This window comes from Erinaceus europaeus, chromosome 2, assembly GCF_950295315.1.
Source record: "Erinaceus europaeus chromosome 2, mEriEur2.1, whole genome shotgun sequence".
NCBI classification, from domain to species: Eukaryota; Metazoa; Chordata; class Mammalia; order Eulipotyphla; family Erinaceidae; genus Erinaceus; species Erinaceus europaeus.
Window position 1 is genome coordinate 54705090 of NC_080163.1, and position 21072 is coordinate 54726161.

A 21072-nucleotide genomic window follows, 5' to 3' on the forward strand; every position below is an offset into this window, starting at 1 on the left:
AAGGAACTATGACAGTTTTCTGCTAGCCACACCTTCATAAACAACAAACTTAAGATATATATATATATATATATATATGTATATATATATATATATTAATTTGCTACCAAATTTATCCATAGGGCCCAATGACTATACAACTTCATCATTGCTGGTAGACTTTTTTTTTTTGAGGGAGAGGATGAAAGACAAAGGGAGAGAGAGAGAGAGAAAGAGAGAGAGAGAGAGAGAGAAACACTGCAGCCCAGCTCCATTACTCTTAAAGCTTCCACACTGAAGGTGCTCCTATGTGGTGTCCAGGGAATTGAATTGAACCTGGAGTTCTTGTGCATGGTAACATGTGCACTCTACCGGGTACTGGCACCAGAAGAATAGAATTTTACCTAACAACCTCCCCTCTGGAGTAGGTGGAAAAATACTTCTCAAATTATCGACATGTTGGTCAAATGGGAAGTGGTTGCTAATTGACAAGAATTGTAACACCACCCAGGGTGTGACATAGTGTTTTGAGAACCTCCAGATGACCTTACAGGAAAGGCGGAGAGCCCAAGTCATGCCATATAAATATGACCCCTTCCTCAAGGCATGGCTGATGTAGCCAGTGACAGTTCTGAGCAGCCTGTACACCATAGCCATCTCTAACATGAAGATCATCAGCAGTCTCCTTCTTCTCTGCACAGTGGCCCATTTCTGCAGCAGCTCAGGTAAGTTGAGGGTAGAGAGTACCTGATCCTGCAGTCCTGTTTCCCCAGAGTATGACTGTCTGGGCTATTCAAAGAGAGCATCTGAAAAAAATGATCCAGGAGATTTACCGTGTACTGTTTTGCAATAGGAACACTCTACCCTTAAGGTCTGTGACCCAGACTGTGCTGAGGGATTTGAGTTTTATGTCTTTCCCTTTCAAAAATTGTAAATTTCCATTTATAGGACAAAAATAAAACTAATTTCTTCACATATCTACTATTTTTTAAGGACACTGTAAGCTGTAGATATTAGCTATTAGCATCCCTCAGTGCAAAGATGCAGAAAATTTTGAAAATGTTTCTCCAAATCTATCCAGGAAGATCAAAATAAAACTGCTTTCCAAAAGCTAGGAATCAATAGTTAGACCTTTAGGGACACATAATACCTACATAAACTAAGATTCTAACACCACAGAGACACTCTGTTTTATCAATCAGAAGGACAATATCAAATATGGGACTTCAGGCAGGTGACTGCAATACATTCTATTAATCTCAAGTTTTTTTAAAAAATATCTTTATTTATTTATTTTCCCTTTTGTTGCCCTTGTTGTTTTATTGCTGTAGTTATTGTTGTTGATGTGGTCGCTGTTGGATAGGACAGAGAGAAATGGAGAGAGGAGGGGAAGACAGAGGGGGAGAGAAAGATAGACACTTGCAGACCTGCTTCACTACCTGTGAAGCGACTCCTCTGCAGGTAGGGAGCAGGGAGAGGGCTAGAACAGGATATTTACACAGGCCCTTGGGCTTCGCGCCACATGTGCTTAACCCACTACACTACTGCCCGACTCCCTAAGTCTCAAGTTTTGAGTCATTATCAAAGACACAGACATCCTGTGGTTGGTAAAAAGTGAAAATGTGTATAAATCTCCTGTTGGAACCAAGGGGCTTGCTTACCATTTCTAGCAAACTTTGTGATACCATTTCTAGCAAACTTTGTGATACAAGGTGTGTGCTGAGACTAATTGCTAGAGAACTCACAAAAGTTTTCTCTATGGGATCACATTTTCTTTTCTTAGTGAGATTTCAAGGCTACTTAAGCTATCAGGGAGGTGACTCAGCCAGCAGGGCACTGAACTTCCATCCATTAGGTTCCTGGGTTTGATCCCTGTCTTGGCATGTACCAGAGTAGTGCTCTAATCTGTCTCTCCCCACCCAATAAAACAAACACCTAAATCCATCTTTATCCCTCTTTCAGAAGCTGCAAGTCTGCCTTTAAAAACAGTAAGTATTCTGAAGTACAATTTAAATTCATTTCCTCATGAGTGGTATATAACTAACAACCATTTGTGAAGTGTGCATGTAGAATAAGTTTGGTATGTTTTAGGAAGTGAATAGTATAGCACACAGGTCAAGACTTTCTCAAAGGCAGTCAGAGCCATATGTAAGCAACCATAATTTAAATAATATTGCATAAGTAAAGGAGAGAGGATGACTTCCACCTCAGGATGTGATATTTTCATAGAGAAGACAACATGTGTGAGGCAAAATGGTGACCTTAATTAATTACACAAGCTTAAGGTTCATAGCCCAGTCTCAGCGCCACCTAACTTTTCTATGATTGAAGTCCTCTCCTTCCCAGCCTTATTTTCTCTCATCTATGGAGACAGCAGTAAAACCTAGCCTATACAGTTGTTCTGAAGAATAAAGAAGGGAAAAATCATGTAAGATTTAAGCCCAACTCATGACACTTATAAGTTGTGTACTCAAAGTAATAATAAAAGTGTTGCCAGAAGTATCTGTGAGAGTGGTAACAGTATTGCTAATAGAGGCAGACACAGCAGGATCAGAATATGTGACCTGGGACTTTCAGAATTTTTTCTTCTTTTTATTTCCTGCACAATAGAAACCTAAGTGACTAATTTGGGGACACTGAGGTAAGTGAAATATTTTCTTTTGTCAGTCACAGGTGGACTGCAGCATGTACAAGAAATACCCAGTAGTGGCCATCCCTTGTCCCATCACCTATCTGCCTGTTTGTGGTTCTGATTATATCACCTATGGAAATGAATGTCATTTATGTGCTGAGAACTTGTGAGTACATCTGGGGAAGGGAGTAAAAGGGAGGGGACAATGATTTCCCTGCAAGTCTCTCTTCTTCCCATGCACCTGCTTAACTCTCTATAAATTTCCCACCATTCCACCCAGAAGGGGCAGCAGAGGTAAGAAATGGCTCCCTCACAGTCAGATCAGAGTGTTGGCTCAGCTGCTATGCCAGCCTAGGTTGAACCCATTCATTACAGAATGCTAGTCCCTGTTTGTCAATTAGAGAAGTTCAAGAAGACCGTAATTTTTCAACATTCTTGTCCCTAGAGTTCAAAAGTTTGATAGGGGGCAAAGCAAAAGTCAACAGAGCAGTTGTAATATTTGAGGTGGTCTCCAACCCTAAGTGAGTCTTTTGACTGTTTTAAGTAGTGACATTCCACACAGAATCTATTAATACTATCATCTGAAGGAAAGTTTATGATTCCTGCACTAAATATAATTGAAAAAAAACATTATCATGTGTGACTTCTGAGACTTGATGACCATAACACTGCTTGAACTTTAGACATATAATTGCTAAAGGTCTTTTGTTCTCTTGTTTCCTAGTGACTCCAGATTATTGTAACCTCAGTTGGATAATAAGGAAAGGGTTACTACAAGGATTTATTTGTCCTTTGTCTACAAGGGGGGGATGCAAGATGTAATTACTAGGACCAGGATCCCTTGTACATGTCTTGTTTAGATTTTTTTACATTTATTTATTTTCTCTTTTGCTGCCCTTGTTTTATTTATTGTTGTAGTTATTATTTGTGTTGTTATTGATGTCGTCATTGTTGGATAGGACAGAGAGAAATGGAGAGAGGAGGGGAAGACACGGGGAGAGAAAGATAGACACCTGCAGACCTACTTCACTACTTGTGAAGCGACTCCCCTGCAGGTGGGTAGCCGGGGGGCTCAAACTGGGATTCTTAGGTCGGTCCTTGAGCTTTGTGCCACCTGCGCTTAGCTGGCTGCATTACAGCCTGACTCCCTGTTTAGATATTTTTTCTGTCTGACAATACAGCTAGAAGTTACTTCTCTGGTCCAGAACTGGTATTTACTGTCTTATGCCAGCTTTACTTTGTTCAGTTAGTTCTCTTTTAAGCTACAGAATTTGGGGCAGTTGTCTTAGATTTTATGTTTCTCATCTTAGTGATTTTTTAAAATATTTATTTATTCCCTTTTGTTGCCCTTGTTGTTTTATTGTTGTAGTTATTATTGATGCCATCATTGTTGGATAAAGGCAGAGAGAAATGGATAGAGGAGGGGAAAGCAGAGAGGGGGAGAGATAGATAGACACCTGCAGTCGTGTTCACCGCCTGTGAAGCGACTCCTCTGCAGGTGGGGAGCCTGGGGCTCGAACTCTTTATGCCTGTCCTTGCGCTTTGTGCCACCTGCACTTAACCGGTTGCGCTACCACCCATATTCCCTTAGTGATTATTTTAACAGGTCAGAACACCAGACTATGTCCAGAGTCCAGAGGATATGCCCACATATTTTGGTTTTGCTCCAGGGTTAGCGCTGGGCCTCAGTACCAGCACTATGAATCCACTACTCCCGGTGGCCATCTTTTTTCCCATTTTATTGGATAAGAAAGAGAGAAATTGAGAGAGGAGGGGTAGACAAGTGGAAAAGAGAAGGACACCTGCAGATCTGCTTCACCGTTTGTGAAATACCACACACAAATACACACACACAGACACACACACAGACACACACACACGCTGCCACAGGTGGGGAGCAGGTGCTTGAACCCAGATCTTTGCTCAGGTTCCTATGCTTAGTACCATGTGCACCTGGTTAAGGAACTACTTTTATTTCACACAAAGGAAGTTGCTCTTGATGTAGAAACCAGCTTATGCCCAAGGGCACTGGAGATGATATTTGGTTGAAATCCTCTTCCTAGGGCAGGTCTCAGCTTCATTGGAGGCTCTGCTGACCAGAAAAGATAGAGGGTCAAGCCACCCCTGCCCTCCCTAGTGGAAAGTTTATATTGTTTTACAACTGGGGGACCAATCTGTACTCTGGAGTCAGTGGAAGCAACAGGTTGGGTGAAGGCATCACTGGAATCAGGCCACTGTCAGAGACTGTCATGACAAGGACATTCCTCATTGGGTGGGAGTGAGGGGGTAGGTCACAGTTCACTCTTCTGTCACAAGGCATTCTGTTTCATCATTGCTATTATTCCTTTTGGCTTTCCTATCCCCCCCCAAATATCTTCATAGTACTGATATTATTTTCAACTTTGTCTTCCTACAGGAAAAGTGAAGGAAAGATTCAGTTTCTTCATGAAGGAAAATGTTAATGTCTCCGTCACTGTGGGTATGGGGTGATGACATCATCTTTGGTCTCTGGGTTATCTTCTGGTTCTGATTGTCTTCTCCATCAAGTTTGTAAAGGGTCTGGAAGGCTTTTGAGCCAGATTCTGAGTTCCCTTTCACTGAGTGAAGAAAGTCGTCTTGTTGACCCCTCAAACCTGTGCCTTACCAACAGGCTTCTTTTTGATTAGATTTTTTTTTTTTTTTAACCAGTGCACTGCTCAGCTCTGGCTTATGGTGTTGCAGGGGATTGAACCTGGGACCTTCCTTCCCAAGAGTCTGTTTGCAGAACCAGTATGCTATCTTCCCCTACTTCTTTTTGTATCTCAGTAAAAATAAATAAATTAATTAAATCCTTCACAGACAATCTCTTTTTGTTTCTGTGTGGATTTGTTTCTAGATCAGGTTTAATTCTTGATTTATTTTTGCTTTGTTTTCACTGAGGCTTCACTACTGCAGGCTGATTTTTTTCAGGTAAATAGTCAAGGTATTGACAGTGAGACAGGCAGACATGAACTACATCATCTAAGATTCCTTCAGTGCTATGAGCATCAAACTGAAGTGTGCACATAGCAAAGCGTTTTACAGGCTTTTTTCTTTAGTGGGAGATTAATGGTTTATAGTCAGCATTAAAAACAGTAGATGGTACATATTTCTCGGTTTTCCACATAGCACTGTAACCCCCCTACTTAGATCCTCCTTCACAGTACTATCCCCCACACTCATATCAGAGTTCTTTTCTTTGGTGCAACACATCAAATCTTCACAAGGTTTTAAACAAATATAATGATTCTAATATTTAGAACTCAACAGTGAATTATCACAATTTAACTGTCACATAGTTTATCTTGGTACGTTTGTACTTGTATTTTCTTCCGCTTACCAAGCAGGAAAGAGTAATGTTACTATTTCTGAAGAATAAATATATCATGTAAGACACTGAAGGAAAAACTTTTTGGTCAATGTAATAAAGATAAACAACTTATCACTTTTAGAATATGGATTTTAACAATATTTTTCTTAAAAGAATGTGTCTTTTTTAACTAAACATATATTGTTTTTATATTTTTTATTTATTTTTTAAGTTTTTGGTTATCTCCAGGATTTTTCTACTCTGGGATGAAGGGGAAGGTTTTTGTTTGTTTGTTTGATTGTTTTTTTCATTTCTTTATTGAGGGATTAATGTTTTACAGTAGACAGTAAAACACAATAGTTTGTACATGCATAACATTTTCCAGTTTTCTGCATAACAGTACAGCCCCTACTAGGTCCCGCTCTGCCATCATGCTCCAGAACTTAACCCACCCACCCCCACCCCCTCACCCCAGAGTCTTTTACCTTGGTACAGTACACCAAGTTCTGCTTAGTGTTTTCCCTTGAAGGGGAAGTTTTTTGTTTGTTTGTTTTGTGTTTTCCTCCAGGGTTATTGCTGGGGCTCTGTGCCTATATATGAATCCACTGCTCCTGGAAGCCATCCCCCCCCCCTTTTTTTTTTGCCCTTGTTTTTGTTAGGGAAATTTTTTTTTAATGTGAGATTTTGAAGACAGTTCACTACTTAGAGTTTTTCCATGTCATGCCCACAACCTGGTTTCCAACCCTCCCATCACTGGGGAGTACCATAACATTGGGGGAAGCTCTCATGCTATGGTGTCTCTCTCCCTCTCTCTGTGTCTTATCAGAATTGACAAGACTGAAAGAGTTGGCTCAGGAGCATATATTTAAAATTACATTATCTGTGAGGTTATAAACAAGCAAACACTGCTTAAAATACATATGCTAGGCAAGGAAAGGAAAGGTCTAATGGTATAAATGCTGAATGAAGGAGGCAGATCTTATGACACAGAAGCACCAGTGAATACAGCACTAGTATGAGACAAGGGAGCAGTATGGCATAAAGAAATGAAGAGATAAACAATCAGGAAATCTGCATGTTGTCCAAAAGCAAAGAAAAACTAATGAGGACAATGATAAGACAATGGTTTCAGTTAGAAAGAGTGACAGTGGGCCCCAGGACAGATGGATATTGTTATATTTGTATACATTTTTTATATTTGGGAGCTACTCTCTTCCCTGATCCAGCTTTCTGGTTCTTTTTTCCAGCTGTGACATCATCCCCCCCAGACAATAGCTTCGGTCACCTGCATATTGGATGTCAGGCGCAGGCAAAAACTAGTAGTCATAGGACCCTTGTAATATACCTAAAATAGACCTACTAGCTTTTTCCAAAATGGAACCCCTCCAAATCTCCATCCACAATATTCCTACCTTTAGATTCATGATTAGTCAACAATTTGCTCTGCTTTCTATCTTCACTCTTTTTCAGCCATCAGGTTCCAGATGCTACCAAGATGCTGACTGGACTTCCCAGAGCAGACGACCCCACCAGTGTGTCCTGGAGCCCCACCTACCCATATCCCTGCCCCACTAGGGAGAGAGAAACAGGCTGCCAACATCCATGCTCAGTGGGGCAGCAGTTACAGAAGCCAGATCTTCCACCTTCTGCACCTTATAATGTCACTTGTTCCACGCTTCCAGAGGATTAAAGAATAGGAAAGCTATCAGGGGAGGGGATGGGATATGGAGTTTTGGTGGTGGGAACTGTGTGGAGTTGTACTTCTCTTATCCTATGGTCTTGTCTGTTTCTATTTTATAAATAAAACTTAAAGAAAGAAATAAAGAAAGGAAGGAAGGAAGAGGGAGAGGGAGAGGGAGAGAGAGAGAGAGAGAGAGAGAGAGAGTGAGAGTCTATAGCACCAAAGCTTCCTCCAATATGGTGGAGGCTCAGACCTGAGTGCTGTGCATGGCAAAGCAGGCATGCTAGCCAGGTGAGCTACTTTGTCAGCCCATAGCCAGCTGCCTTTAAAGATTTAAAATTAAGCCCCATTTTAAATGAAAAGACAAATTTGCATAATGCCTCTAGTATTCATAATTTTTAGAGGAATAGTATGTTTTCATAACTACAAATTTATTTCATAACTAAAAGTTATATTAAATCTTACATAAAAAAACTGAAATTTCTGCCAAATATTAATATGACATATTTATCTTATGACTTATCTAGCATAGGCTTAAAGTTTTACAAGTACATTTAATAAAAATAAATTAACAGAAAAATATTTACATCATCAATAAAGCCCTAACTAGGTAATTTATGTTCTAACTATTCTAGAGAGATGCTAATGCTTACTTCTTGATGTTCTTTCTTTCATTTTAAGTGTATTCCCAAATATATTTGTATTTCATCTATAGTATCAACTCCAGTCTGAAAACAGTATTAGTCAATTTAATTCTTTTTTAATTTTTATAATTTTTTTTATAAAATGGAAACACCAGCAAGAATATAGGATAAGAGGGGTACAATTCCACACAATTCCCACCATCAGAACTCCATATCTAATCCCCTCCCTTGATAGCTTTCCTATTGTTTTTTTCATATTTTATTTATTTATTAGTGAGAATGATAGGAGGAGAGAGAGAAAGAACCAGACATCGCATTGGTACATATGCTGCCAGGGGTGAACTCGGGACCCCATGCTTGAGAGTTCAGTGTCCTATCCATTGTGCCAACCTCCTGGATCACTAGCTTTCCTATTCTTTATCCCTCTGGGAATATGGACTGAGGGACATTATGGGGTGCAGAAGGTGGAAGGTCTGTTTTCTGTAATTGCTTCCCTGCTGAACATGGGTGTTGACAGGTCGATTCATAGTCCCAGCCTCTCTCTTTCCCTAGTGGGACAGAGCTCTGAAGAAGTGGGGCTCTAGGACACATTGGTGGGGTCATCTGCCCAGGGAATTCAATTATAATTCTTAGAAAACCATTGTATCACATATGAACTTGGGAAAAAAAAAAAGAAACAAGTGAGCAAATTGTTTTTTCCTTTCTTTTCTTTTTTAGAAATACAATTTTATTTTATTTTAAAGAATTTATGTATTTATTCATGAGAAAGATAGGAGAAAGAAAGGACCAGACATCACTCTGGTACATGTGCTCCAGGGGACTGAACTCAGGACCTCATGCTTGGGTGTACAATGCTTTATCTACTCTTCCACCTCCCAGACCACAAGCAAACTGTTTCTAAGAGACAACCTGTGAGACCGATGGTGGTTATTTTTGAGAGGTGGGAGGGTGATGACATAGAACTTTCGTAGTGGTGGGTATGATGTGGAAGTATACATTGTAATCTTAAAATTTTGCAATCCACTATTAATCACAATTAAACAATGAAAAAGTATATCAGCTGCATCTTTCTTCATTGTATATGAGTTATCTTAACAAACTGTAAATAAAGTCAAACAACAAAGAGTTCTGTAGTTTTAGTTCTCATTTTTAAGTCTTTGATCTATGTTGACCTAATTTCTCTTATGATTTCTTTTACAAAATTAGCATGGAGTTAATCTTCACTGTCTTTTTATTGTTATTCAGTCGTGATAACACTAATTTTTGAATTTTTTTTTCTTTTTCTAGTAAGTTGTTTTGACATTATTACCACTTACTTGTTTTTACTTACCAAAGCTTCACTGCTCTGGGCTGCTTTTTTCAGATATAAAGAGAGAACGAGGCAAAGACACTACGTAGTTATGCTACCTCCAATGTATTATGGACTCTGATAAAAGTTGGGTTGAGTGTTAGCAAAATAGATTCAATATCCAGTTGAAATATTCTGTCTACTCTTCTTCTTTTCTTCCTCCCTTTCTTCCTTCCTTCCCTCTTCCCTCCTTTCTTCCTTTTCTTTATTTCTTTTTTTTATTTCTTTCTTTCTCACACTTGAGAGTCCAACACCTTATCCACTGGACCACATCCTGAGATCTTTCCTTCCTTTCACTTGAGAGAGAGAGAGAGGAAAGGAGGAATAGAGAAAGCAGACGACCCCTTCAGCATTTTATGTGTTGTTGATAGAACATAGGACATCGTACATGAAAAGCATGCATTGTACTGCTAATCTACCTCCCACACCCTCTAGCACCCTGGCCTTCATTAGCATTACTCTGTAGTAAATATTATGTTTAAGAAGTTGAGTCCTCCAACTCTCTCCTTTTAAAAGATCATTTTTTATTCTGCTACAAATTACCATACTTTGAACATTAATCTTATTATTGATATTATATCATTATTATTTTAATTGCATGCACCTAAATCTCCCTCCTAAGGATCTATCCAAATAAAGCAAAGATACTTATCCAAAGAGACCTATGTACACCTATCATCACAGCAACACTGTTTGTAATGACCCAAACTTGAAACCAACCCAGATGTCCAAAGGCATATGAGTGACTGAGAAAGTTCAGGCACATGTACACAGTGGAATACTATTCCACTCTTCAAACATGATAAAATCATCTCATTTTGCTTCATCTCCTTTGTCACATCTTGGAAGGAACTTGAAGGAATCATGTAAAGTAAGATCAACCAGGAGGAAAAAGATGAATATTGGATGATCTAGTTTATAGGTGGGACCTAAGAAGCAAGAAAGGGAAGGCAAGACAGTAAATCACGGACTATACAAAGAGTATATAGTCTGGTACATAGAGGGAAGGGGACACAATGCACAATGCTGGAGGAAGACTTAAGTTGTTGCTAGGATTAGCTTGCAGACACCCATCACAGAACGATGAGAAATTGTGCCTATGTGATGATAATTATCTTCTAAAACTTTTTTCCCTAATAAGAGACTTTAAAAACATGTTCTTCCTTATTATTATACAAAGCAGACATTAGTAACTTGATAAACCTCTTCCTCTAAGAAAGCAAGATCAAAACACAAATGTGACTTTAGGATGTGAAAAACCAAAAGACTATGTAAGAGGTTATGCTTCATAGGCTAAGCTATTAGGCAAACTCCAATAATCTATAAATTAGGCTCCCTTACCAATCCAAGCTCTGATTCACTGAGTAAATAAATATAGGTGTAGTATATTTCAGTGTGAAAAAAAATCTTGTTTTCATAATGACATTTTAGGGTTTTTTTTTTAAAGGGTTCCCTACAAAATCATACTTAAGAAAGAAAAGATCCCAAAAGGCAGAAATTAAGCCCCAGAAGGACTGAATTTTTGTCTTTCAATTTAAATATAATACTGCCATTATAACTTTATAAACTTGTCGAAATTATCTGACTCTTTTTAAATGGTACGGAAAAAGTTACTAAAGGAATATTCACTACTGCAGTGAAGGAGAGGAATTGGGCCCAACTCCAAACACAACAAAAGTAAGCAGGTATTTGTAGCCAAGGACCAAACTAAGATCAGTAGATGGAAATTTACTGACATAAGATATTGAGGATAGGGAAATATTTACTAAACTGGTCTAGCAAGATGACTGTTAGAGTCAGATCGAGAACTTACATATTCAAGGTAGGGGATACACAACTGGATCAAACATCAAGAGTGTACATCTCAAGTGTAAGCAGATAAATCTGCCCTGCCAAGACAAAGTTAAACAGGGAGATGGTGATGATGGGAATAGGCATACCAAGCTTAAGTCCTTGTTTAAAAAAAAAACTCAGAAGAGCCTAACTAAAAGTTAATCAAGGAGAAAGTTTTTGTCAAGCTAGAATGAAAACAATGGTTAAGTTTCTCATTACGTATAATATGCCCAAGTTGTGATACTCTAAGAGAAAAAAAATAATGCTCATTATTATCTATTTGTTGACCAAATGAATATTTATGAACAAAGGCTTCAAACAATTAAACTTGCACAAATCATACAGAGTATAAAGCTGGTAATGAATTAGGTCTACGTGACTCCTAGAGTTTCAACTCTCAGTAACATTATGATATCTGCTTCCAATACCACTTCTGTGCTTGTTCCAGCTGACCTTACCCTTTTGAAAGGAAAAACTGTGAATTTTAGTCTCTGGGGCTTGGCACTACTTCCCCCTAATGATATAAAAAGTGTCTTTCTCAGGAACAACAAAATAGGCCCCTTTGTGGGCCCCCCATAGGACCTTGCCCTCAACTTGGATCAACAACAGTAGAGAATGTTCCATCCTCCAAAGGGAGGATGGAAAATACACTCTATGCTACATCTGAAGAAGATAAGTCCATATTGGGGCAGCTTGGAATGTTCCTACTCATGAGCGCAGAATGTGAGCTCAGATCTACAGGGATGCATAGGTCACATAGGCTCCTAAACTGAATATGGGTCCCAGACCAAATCAAATCAATAGGGTTTACAATCAGCAATATTGATACCCCTTTCCCATATTAGGGAGCTACTCTCTTCCTTAATCCAGCTTTCTGTTCCTTTTCCAGCCATGAAATCATCTCCCCAGACATTAACTTGGATCCACCTGCATATCAAATTTCATGATCAGGGAAAAAAAAAAAACTAGTATAGCCACAGGCCCTTTGGAATATATGCCTATATATATTTTATAGCTATCTATAAAGTGGAGGAACCCTCAGCTCTTCCTCTGCACTATTCCATCCTTTAGGTTCATGATTGTCCAGCAATTTGTTTGGCTTTGTATGTTAACTCTTTTTTCAGCCACCAGGTTCCAGATGCTAGCATGATACCGACCAGACTTCCCTGGACAGACAACCCCACTAATGCATCCTGGAGCTCTGCTTCCCCAGAGCCCCACTCTACCAGGGCAAGAGAGAGGCAGGCTGGGTGTATGGATCAACCAGTTTTTGCCCATGTTCAGTGGGGAAGCAATTACAGAAGCCAGACCTTCCACCTTCTGCATCCCAAAATGGGTCCATACTCCCAGAGGGTTAAAGAATAGGAAAGCTATCAGGGGAGGGGAGGGGCTACAGAAACCTGGTGGTAGAAACTGTGTGAAGTTGTACCCATCTTATCCTATGGCTTTGTCAATGTTTCCTTTTTATAAATAAAATAAAAAATAAAGTGTCTTCTAACTGTATCAAAACTGTAAGAATGTGGTCCGGGAGGTGGCACAATGGATAAAGCGCTTGACTCTCAAGTGTGAGGTCCTGAGTTCAAGCCCCGGCAGCACATGTACCAGAGTGATGTCTGGTTCTTTCTCTCTCTCTCCTCCTATCTTTCTCATCAATAAATAAATAAAATCTTTAAAAAAAAACTGTAAGAATTATTTCCAAGTCTTCTCATAAAATTGCCCTACTTGAAAATTGGCACATTCTAAAACAAGTGTTCATGTAGCTTTTATCAAACATCTCAAATAAAATATGGCCTTATGAAAGTACAGCTAAAGTTATTAAAATCATGGTCAAATAATGGATGGCTTATCTATTGAAAGTTAGTAAACTAGTAAAAAGAATTCTGTGGCCATGTACCAGCACAAAGTTAACAACTCGTTTGCCATCCCATGGTTTATATTGGGGAATTTGGGGACTTGAGAGTTGCGACAAAAATTTCAGGGGAAGTTCATCCACCACAGATCTAGACCCAATATTGGGTAGTTATATGACCACATAGGTTTTTATAACAAGCTTTAAAGAGGCCTCTCTTCTTAAGATGCTTGATAAAGTAGCATCCTTCAGGAATCTGGCAGGTAAATGAGGTAGTGACTCTAACCAGATCTACAATTTCTACCTTTGAATTTGGAGTAATTTTTTAGTAAAAAAAAACTGGATTATTGGTTGTTTTCTTCTGATTTGAAAGTTGAATGTGTCTAATACTTCTCTGCCCGATCTAGGACGTTAACTGGCAACATTTCCTACTTGATGATGAACAGAGAAGGAAAAGGAGCACCCAGAGAAAGAGTCTGAAAAATTTTACATCTCCATGTTGATGACAAATCTTAGAAAAAGCAACACAACCAAATATAATAAGTAAGTCTAATGCAATTATTTGGCTTCCTTGTGTGAGATCACCTCCTCATTTGTAAAAGCAAACAGAACAGTAATGACTATTCCACATTGTATGGAAAAAGTTCAAATACTTAGGTAAGTAAAGAAAAGAACTATGCCAACTTTATTGAATCTTATTACTTATTAAGATGTCATGTGCCATCATCCGTCCTTCACAATAAAGCATTTTCCAAACCTAGCAGATGTTTATGATTGTTCTCAGATTTCTGTTTCATAATTGAAGAAGGAACTTGACAGCATATAAGACAGGGCCCACATGATACAAGAAAGACATTTTTTCTTGCCTCTGTCTGACTAGCCTTTACCACTTGGACACCATGAAATCAGCAGTCTTTGTCCTACTCTTGGGTCTGACATTTATAGCCAGTAAGTATTTCCTTTATTAAATGCCACAATCCCGATGCTAACAGCTCCTGGTATTTTATGCCCACACAATCTGGAAATGTATTTGCCACATACATAACAAGGGAAGCTTTTAAATTTTTACTTAAAAAAATTATTTAGGGAGTCGGGCTGTAGCGCAGCGGGTTAAGCGCAGGTGGCGCAAAGCACAAGGACCGGCATAAGGATCCCGGTTCGAACCCCGGCTCCCCACCTGCAGGGGAGTCACTTCACAGGTGGTGAAGCAGGTCTGCAGGTGTCTGTCTTTCTCTCCCCCCTCTCTGTCTTCCCCTCCTCTCTCTGTTTCTCTCTGTCCTACCCAACAACAACGACAACAACAATAATAACTACAACAATAAAACAACAAGGGCAACAAAAGGGAATAAATAAATAAAATAAAATATTTAAAAAATTATTTAGAGACATGGGCAGACAGAGGAGTAACACCATAGCACTTGGTCTTCCCCCAGTGCCAATGCTGCCCTCCCCATTTGATCTATTGTAGTTTGAACCAGGATATATACATGATAAGGCAGGCATTCTATCTACTGAGCTACTTCTTTGGTTCCAGGGGAAAGGACTATTTATTTATTGGTTTAGTCATCACGGGAGATTCACTGCTCTGGGAGAAGTTTTTCAGATAGAGAAATACAGACAGAAACAGAAAGACAGGAAGAAACAGGCACAGAAAGAGAGTGAATGATACCACCACATTGAAGCTTCTTTAATGCAGTAGGGGCCAGACTCAAACAAGGGTCAGGCAAATGGCAAAGCCCTAACCAAGTGAGCTATTTGCTGGCCCACAAAGGAAACTCTTTTAAGTATACTTCTTTTCCCCCAATATATTACTTTATCATATCCACAGGGATTGAGTAGACCTAAACCAGCTATATCCAACATCTCATTCATATAACAATGGATAACTTTGGGTAACTCCTTTATGAAATAGCCATCTAAGACTCTATGCTGGCCTAGTATTATCACTTTGGGGAACCTCGCTTCACAAAACGATCTAATTCACTGTTTAGCAACATAACTATTACTGCTTTTCCATTGTTGAGCTGAAATCCTCCTTCCTCGAATGTATTATTATTGATCCAGTTTCTGGCATCTCTGCTTGCTACATACAAGTAGATATTCCCTAAATATACAACTTATTCTGTGTTCCATTATCTTTAAAGCTCAGATTATGAACTAGGAAAGAATGGCAGAATCCTGGTTATTGTAGAAGATTTTCTACCCTTTGGGTTTCTTCTCATCTCAAAATAATAATAATAACCTGTATAATGCTCATATACATCTCTGAAAAAGTCCTGTTTTTGTTTGTTGGCTATTTTTTTTTGTTAGGATAAAAGCTAAAACATAAGTCAAAGACTCTCTTTCTAATAAGTAGAAATCTCCCAGTGTTTAATTTTTCTCCTGTCCATTTTTCTTCTAGTTACAGAATGTGCCAAATGCAGGAAGCAGGTATGTATATTTCTCTTAGTACAAAACCCTACTTTCATCTAATTTTAAAGATAGCCAAAATAAGGAAATAGTTGATATTATACATCAATATGATTTTGCTACTGGGATGATGTGCCTAATTCGTTGTCATGTACATGACTCAGGTTCAGGTTAAAGCCTGGCCCCCACTGCTTTTAAAAGAAGCTTTGGTGCTACATCCTCTTTCCTTCTCTCTTTGCTGCTCTGTCTCTATCACTCTGAAAAAAGTCATCTTAGAGCAATGAAGCCCCGGATGATGACAAAAACTTTTAGAAGATTTATTAATTGAGTATCTAATCCAATGTAGATCAAAATGTTCTAGAATCAAGGTAGTAGAACAAAATCAATAGATACTTACCTTAGGGGTTAGCAAGGCATGGACTGACATTCCAGCTTTTGGATCACATGACCATGTGCACAAACCTGCCAATGAGATTACTGAGACATAAAACAGTAATGTTTGTAAAGGATTAAGCACAGTTCCTGGCACATAGTAAAGAAGCTCAATAAGGACAAATCATAATCCCTATAAATTTTAAATGGGTCACACATCTTTGCTCTCTGTCTCACAGAAGAAAGACTTAAAAGTAAACTTCCCTTCATGACTCACATTTAGTAATTAATGACTGTTGTTGAGTAAATCTAGGTGTGGTAGTAAAAAGCTTTAAACCAACAGTCAGAAATAATTTGGGGTTCTAACCTACATTCTGCACATGTGCATACATGTATATGAGAGAGAGAGAGAGAGAGAGAGAGAGAGAGAGAGAGAGAGAGATTTTTAAGCTGTGTGACCTTGGGCCCTGGGTAGCTCCTTTGGCCATTTTGAATCTTTTGTTTTAGGTTAAAGAAGGTAATTTGTGGAGTCAGGTCTAATTTCTAGCCATTGTGAATGGGTTAGCAGCTGTATAAGATTTAGAAACGTTCATGAGTATGATCCTTGGTAATTTCTGGATCACACATTAATCCTGGAGTTGGAGTTTGAACAGACAAGGAGAGGAAGTGCAATAATACTGGCATACACATATCATAAGCACCAGAATTTCTGTTCTGCCCTACTGGTCTTTCAAGCTTTTCTGCTATGATACCACACTTGGTACTCTTTGTATTGTCTGCTCCCAGTGCAACCCTAACACTTAGAAATATGTTAGTATACTCCATAGAGGAAGTTACTATACACTTTATCTCAAAGGTGTTAGATGACATATAATTGGAATAAGAAGTAAAGATGCTAGGAATCCCTCTGAGTTATGGTGGAAAATTCCAAATCCTGAGAACAAATTGTGGTTGAAGGAATGAAAGCTACCAATATATATGTATTGTCAGGTTGATTGCAGTAGTTACAAAAAGTTACCTCCAGGAGAAGAGAGATTATGTACTGAGATCTATGCACCCATTTGTGGATCGGATGGCACAACATACAGCAATGAATGCTTCTTTTGTTCTGAAGTTGTGTAAGTACTAAAACACTTTCCTTTTCTATATTTCAGTTATGATTCTTTGCTAAAGCAAATTTAACTTGATTAAATAAAGTTGTTTAGGGCATCGGAAATCTATGAATTACCTCTTGTCAAAGCTTATAGAATTTGGGACTCAATAATTTGGGATAAAACTTAAGGATCATCTAATTGAACATCTACTGCTAATCTCTCATTTGGGGTCTTGTAGTGACACAGCCAACTGAATGCATACATTTAACATGCAAAAGGACTTGGGTTCAAGCCTCTGCTTGGTCTAGAAGTAGTCAAGCCATGCTATAGGTGTCTCTTTCTCTCTCCCTCTTTATTCCTCCCTCCCCTCTCAATTTATTTCTGTCCTATTAAATAAAAGAAGGAGGAAAAAAAATAAACTGCTGGGAATGGTAGAGTGTAGGCACCCAACTCCAGTGGTAACCCTGGTGGCAATAGAATAAATAAGTAATGATAATCTATTGCTTAAATTCCCTCCATGTGAAAAACCTCCAGTGATATTTCAGCTTATGCTTGGTTCTTTCCATGAACATGAAATTTCCTGCATGCTAGGAATGTCAGGTCACACCTGTTAAAATGAGTCTTGTGTATACTTTAATTTCAATTTATTATGATTTTATTACTATTATTTTTATTTGCCATGGAGGCTTTGTGCCACCACTTGCAGTCTACTCTCCTCCCTCCCATCTTTTTCTTTAAGATAGAATGTGTGAAAAAGGGAAAGAGATGAGAGAAGGAAAGAGAGAAAGGGAGGTAGCAACAGAAGGAGAGATGTGGGGAGGAGAGTTTGAATGTATTAACAGTTCCTAATGACTCGTACAAAATATCTGGATGAGTTAAAGACCTTGTGATATTTTAAAGTATGAATTCTCAATAAAAATAGATTGAAGCTACAATAAAAATTAGAATTTGGGAGCAGGGGTAGATAGCATAATGGCTATGCAAATAGACTCTCTTGTCTGAGGCTCCAAAGCCCTAGGTTCAATCCCCTGCACCACCCTAAGCCAGAGCTGAGCAGTATTCTGGTTTAAAAAAAAAAGAAGAATTTGAAAATCAAGTGGTCAAGAGTAGTTTGAATGTCATAAAGTAATTATCTATAATTAACATCAACTCAGAAAACAAAATGCTGAATTAACAATATAGAAACATTTACTTTCTTTTAAAGATTTTCAAAATACACATGGACAGAGCAGGGAGAAAGCTCAGATGGTAGCAAGAATCAGGGTCTGAGCCCCACTACCACAAGAGAACATCTGCATGGCAGAAGTTCTCAAATGACAGAGTAATGTTAAGTATCTCTCTTCCCCATGACTCTCCTTCTGTCTCTCCCTCTCTTACTCTTCTTCCTTCTCTCATCTCTTTCCCTTTCTCACACATTCTGTTTTAAAGAAAAAGATGGGAGGGAGGAGAGTCCACTGTAAGTGGTAGAATCATGGAGGCACAGAGCCTCCATGGCAAATAAAAATAATAGTAATAAAAATCACAATAAACTAAAATGACAGATGAGTGAAAATAGGCCTTCAGTGCATATGTATGATACCTGTTCTGGTTCTTCTTAAATAAGAATTAGATGTTTATCAAAGGCCTATGACCTCAGCATATCTCTTTCCTTCTTATTTTCTCTCCACAGGAAAAGTGATGAAGAACTTAAATTCAAACATTTTGGTGACTGTTAAACCTATTTTGTGATTCAAAAATGTTTCATGCATCTGCCCCAAAGAAACACTAATTCCTTTTCCTATCTAATCAACACTTCATTGCCTAATCATGTCACCATAAAGACTTGATGTCCTTGCAAAATAAAGGAGATTTGCGTAGCATAAATATTTGTTTGAACTGTTTTGTGAGTGACTCTTCTAGACCTGTTTCAGTTCTGAGCGTTACATGACAGATAGTCATAGGTCCCCATTCTGGGAGAAAGGAACAAGAAAATCAAAGGTCTTGAAGTTTCTTCATGCCAAGGGTAGTAAAACATCCCCAGCACATTACCTCATTGTGTATTCCTGAAATGTGGACATAAAAGAGGGAGAATTCAAGCATGAAAACTTTCAAAAACTACAGCTTTATTAAATGTCTCCTGTATTTAAGGTATATTTAAGGATTTGTGTATTTATGATAGAGAGAGAACTAGAGCGTGACTTTGGCACACAGAGTGCTGGGGATTGAACTCAAGACTTCACACTTGTAGCTCCAGTCCTCTAGCTACTGCATCACCTCCAAGGCTGTTATTTTTAAATACTACACTGATGTAAATTGAAGTCGCTGACTAGTTGCTACCAAAGAGGGAATTTGTAATATGTGACCAGTAAAGGTATAGACATGCCCATTTATTAATCACTGTCTCCCATACTTTTCTTCCCCTAAAGTTTGATCTTATTGTACAATCCAGTAGATTTATTTAAAGAATAAAGAGTTTGTCTAGCATATCTTTGTAATCCATTTGTATATTATTCAAATAATATTTTTGTTTTTTGCCACTGAGGTTGTCAAGGGCTCTGTGCCTGCACGACTCCACTGTTCCTGGTGGTCATATTTTTTCATCTTCCTTTATGTTTTTGATAGAGGATGAGGAACAGAAAGAGAGAAAGAAACAGACAGACAGATAAAAGGTTAGATAAGAGGTATTGATAACGTTATATTGCCTATTTGAAAGTTACTGAAAGCACATCTTGAGACTTCTCACCACAAGAAGAAATTCTAACTATGTATATTGATGGATGCTACATTGTGATCATTTTACGGCATAAATATCAGTCACTGTTTTGTTCAGCTGCAAGTAATACAGTGTACAAATTAGAATTCAGCTAAAAAATAAAGCAGAGGGGGAAGGAGATCTGATAGGAAGAATTTTAAGAAGATAGTCAACAAAATAAAATTAGACCAATTTTCTCTGGATTATCTTCTCTGAGGAGGTGATTTATAAGTAGAAACCCAAGTGAGGGAGTTGAGTTAACAAAAGAAACTAGATGAAGACAGAGGGAGTAGAGTGAAGTGTGGGTGAAATGGGCTTACACAGTAAGAAGTATTGGAGGTAATGATGACTCTTCAGTCACTATCAGGCCGCCCATCAGGTGGGGACCTAGTCGGGGAGTTCTGAGATCCCCAAACAGACATGATGGTCCTAGACCTTGAATAAATCCCTCTCTCCATTGTTACATATCTATCAGGAAGAACACAACAGACCCCCCTTGTAGGCCCCCATAGGACCTTGCCCTCAACATGGATGAACAACGGCAGAGAATGTTCCATCCTCTGAAGGGAGGATGGACAACATACTCTATATTACACCTGAGGAAGATGGGTCCTGAAATTGGGGCAGCTTGGAACTTTCCAACTCATGAATGTGAGCTCAGATCTATAGGGATGCAGAGGTCACATAGGCTCCTAAGCTGAATATGGGCCCCAGATCAGATCAAATCAATGGGATTATAGTCAATAATTTTTATACACCTTTCCCATATTTGGGAGCTACTCTCTTCCCTGATCCACCTTTCTGGTCCTTTTTCCAGCCATTACATCTCCTCAGACAATAACTTGGATCCACTTGCATATCAGATGTCAGGCTCAGGGGGAAAAAAAAAAGAGTATAGTCATGGGCCCTTTGGAATATAACTAAAACTGGCCTACTATCTACAAAATGGAGATCCCCCCAAAAAACTTCATCTGAATTATTCCAGCCTTTAGGTTCATGACTAGTCAACAATTTGTTTGGCTTTATATGTTAACTCTTCTTTCAGCCACCAGGTTCCAGATGCTACCATGATGCCAACTGGGCTTCCCTGGGCAGATGACCCTGCCAATGTGTCCTGGAGCCCCGATTCCCCAGAGACTCACCCTACCAGGGAAAGAGAGAGCTAGACTGGG

The 21072-nt window shown here is 38.8% G+C and overlaps 2 protein-coding genes across 2 annotated transcripts; both read left to right on the forward strand.

Moving 5' to 3' along the window:
- Positions 1–578: 578 nt before the first annotated feature.
- Positions 579–5455, forward strand: LOC103107624 (serine protease inhibitor Kazal-type 7-like). Its single transcript, XM_060186406.1, has 4 exons — positions 579–704; positions 1942–1967; positions 2647–2777; positions 5028–5455. Exons 1-4 carry the CDS (start codon positions 644–646, stop codon positions 5071–5073), a joined length of 264 nt encoding a protein of 87 aa, XP_060042389.1. The 5' UTR covers positions 579–643; the 3' UTR covers positions 5074–5455.
- An 8665-nt stretch (positions 5456–14120) lies between these two features.
- Positions 14121–19032, forward strand: LOC132536936 (serine protease inhibitor Kazal-type 9-like). Its single transcript, XM_060186408.1, has 4 exons — positions 14121–14242; positions 15696–15724; positions 17066–17193; positions 18839–19032. The coding sequence occupies exons 1-4, from the start codon at positions 14194–14196 to the stop codon at positions 18882–18884; spliced, it is 252 nt and encodes an 83-aa protein (XP_060042391.1). The 5' UTR covers positions 14121–14193; the 3' UTR covers positions 18885–19032.
- Positions 19033–21072: the final 2040 nt, after the last annotated feature.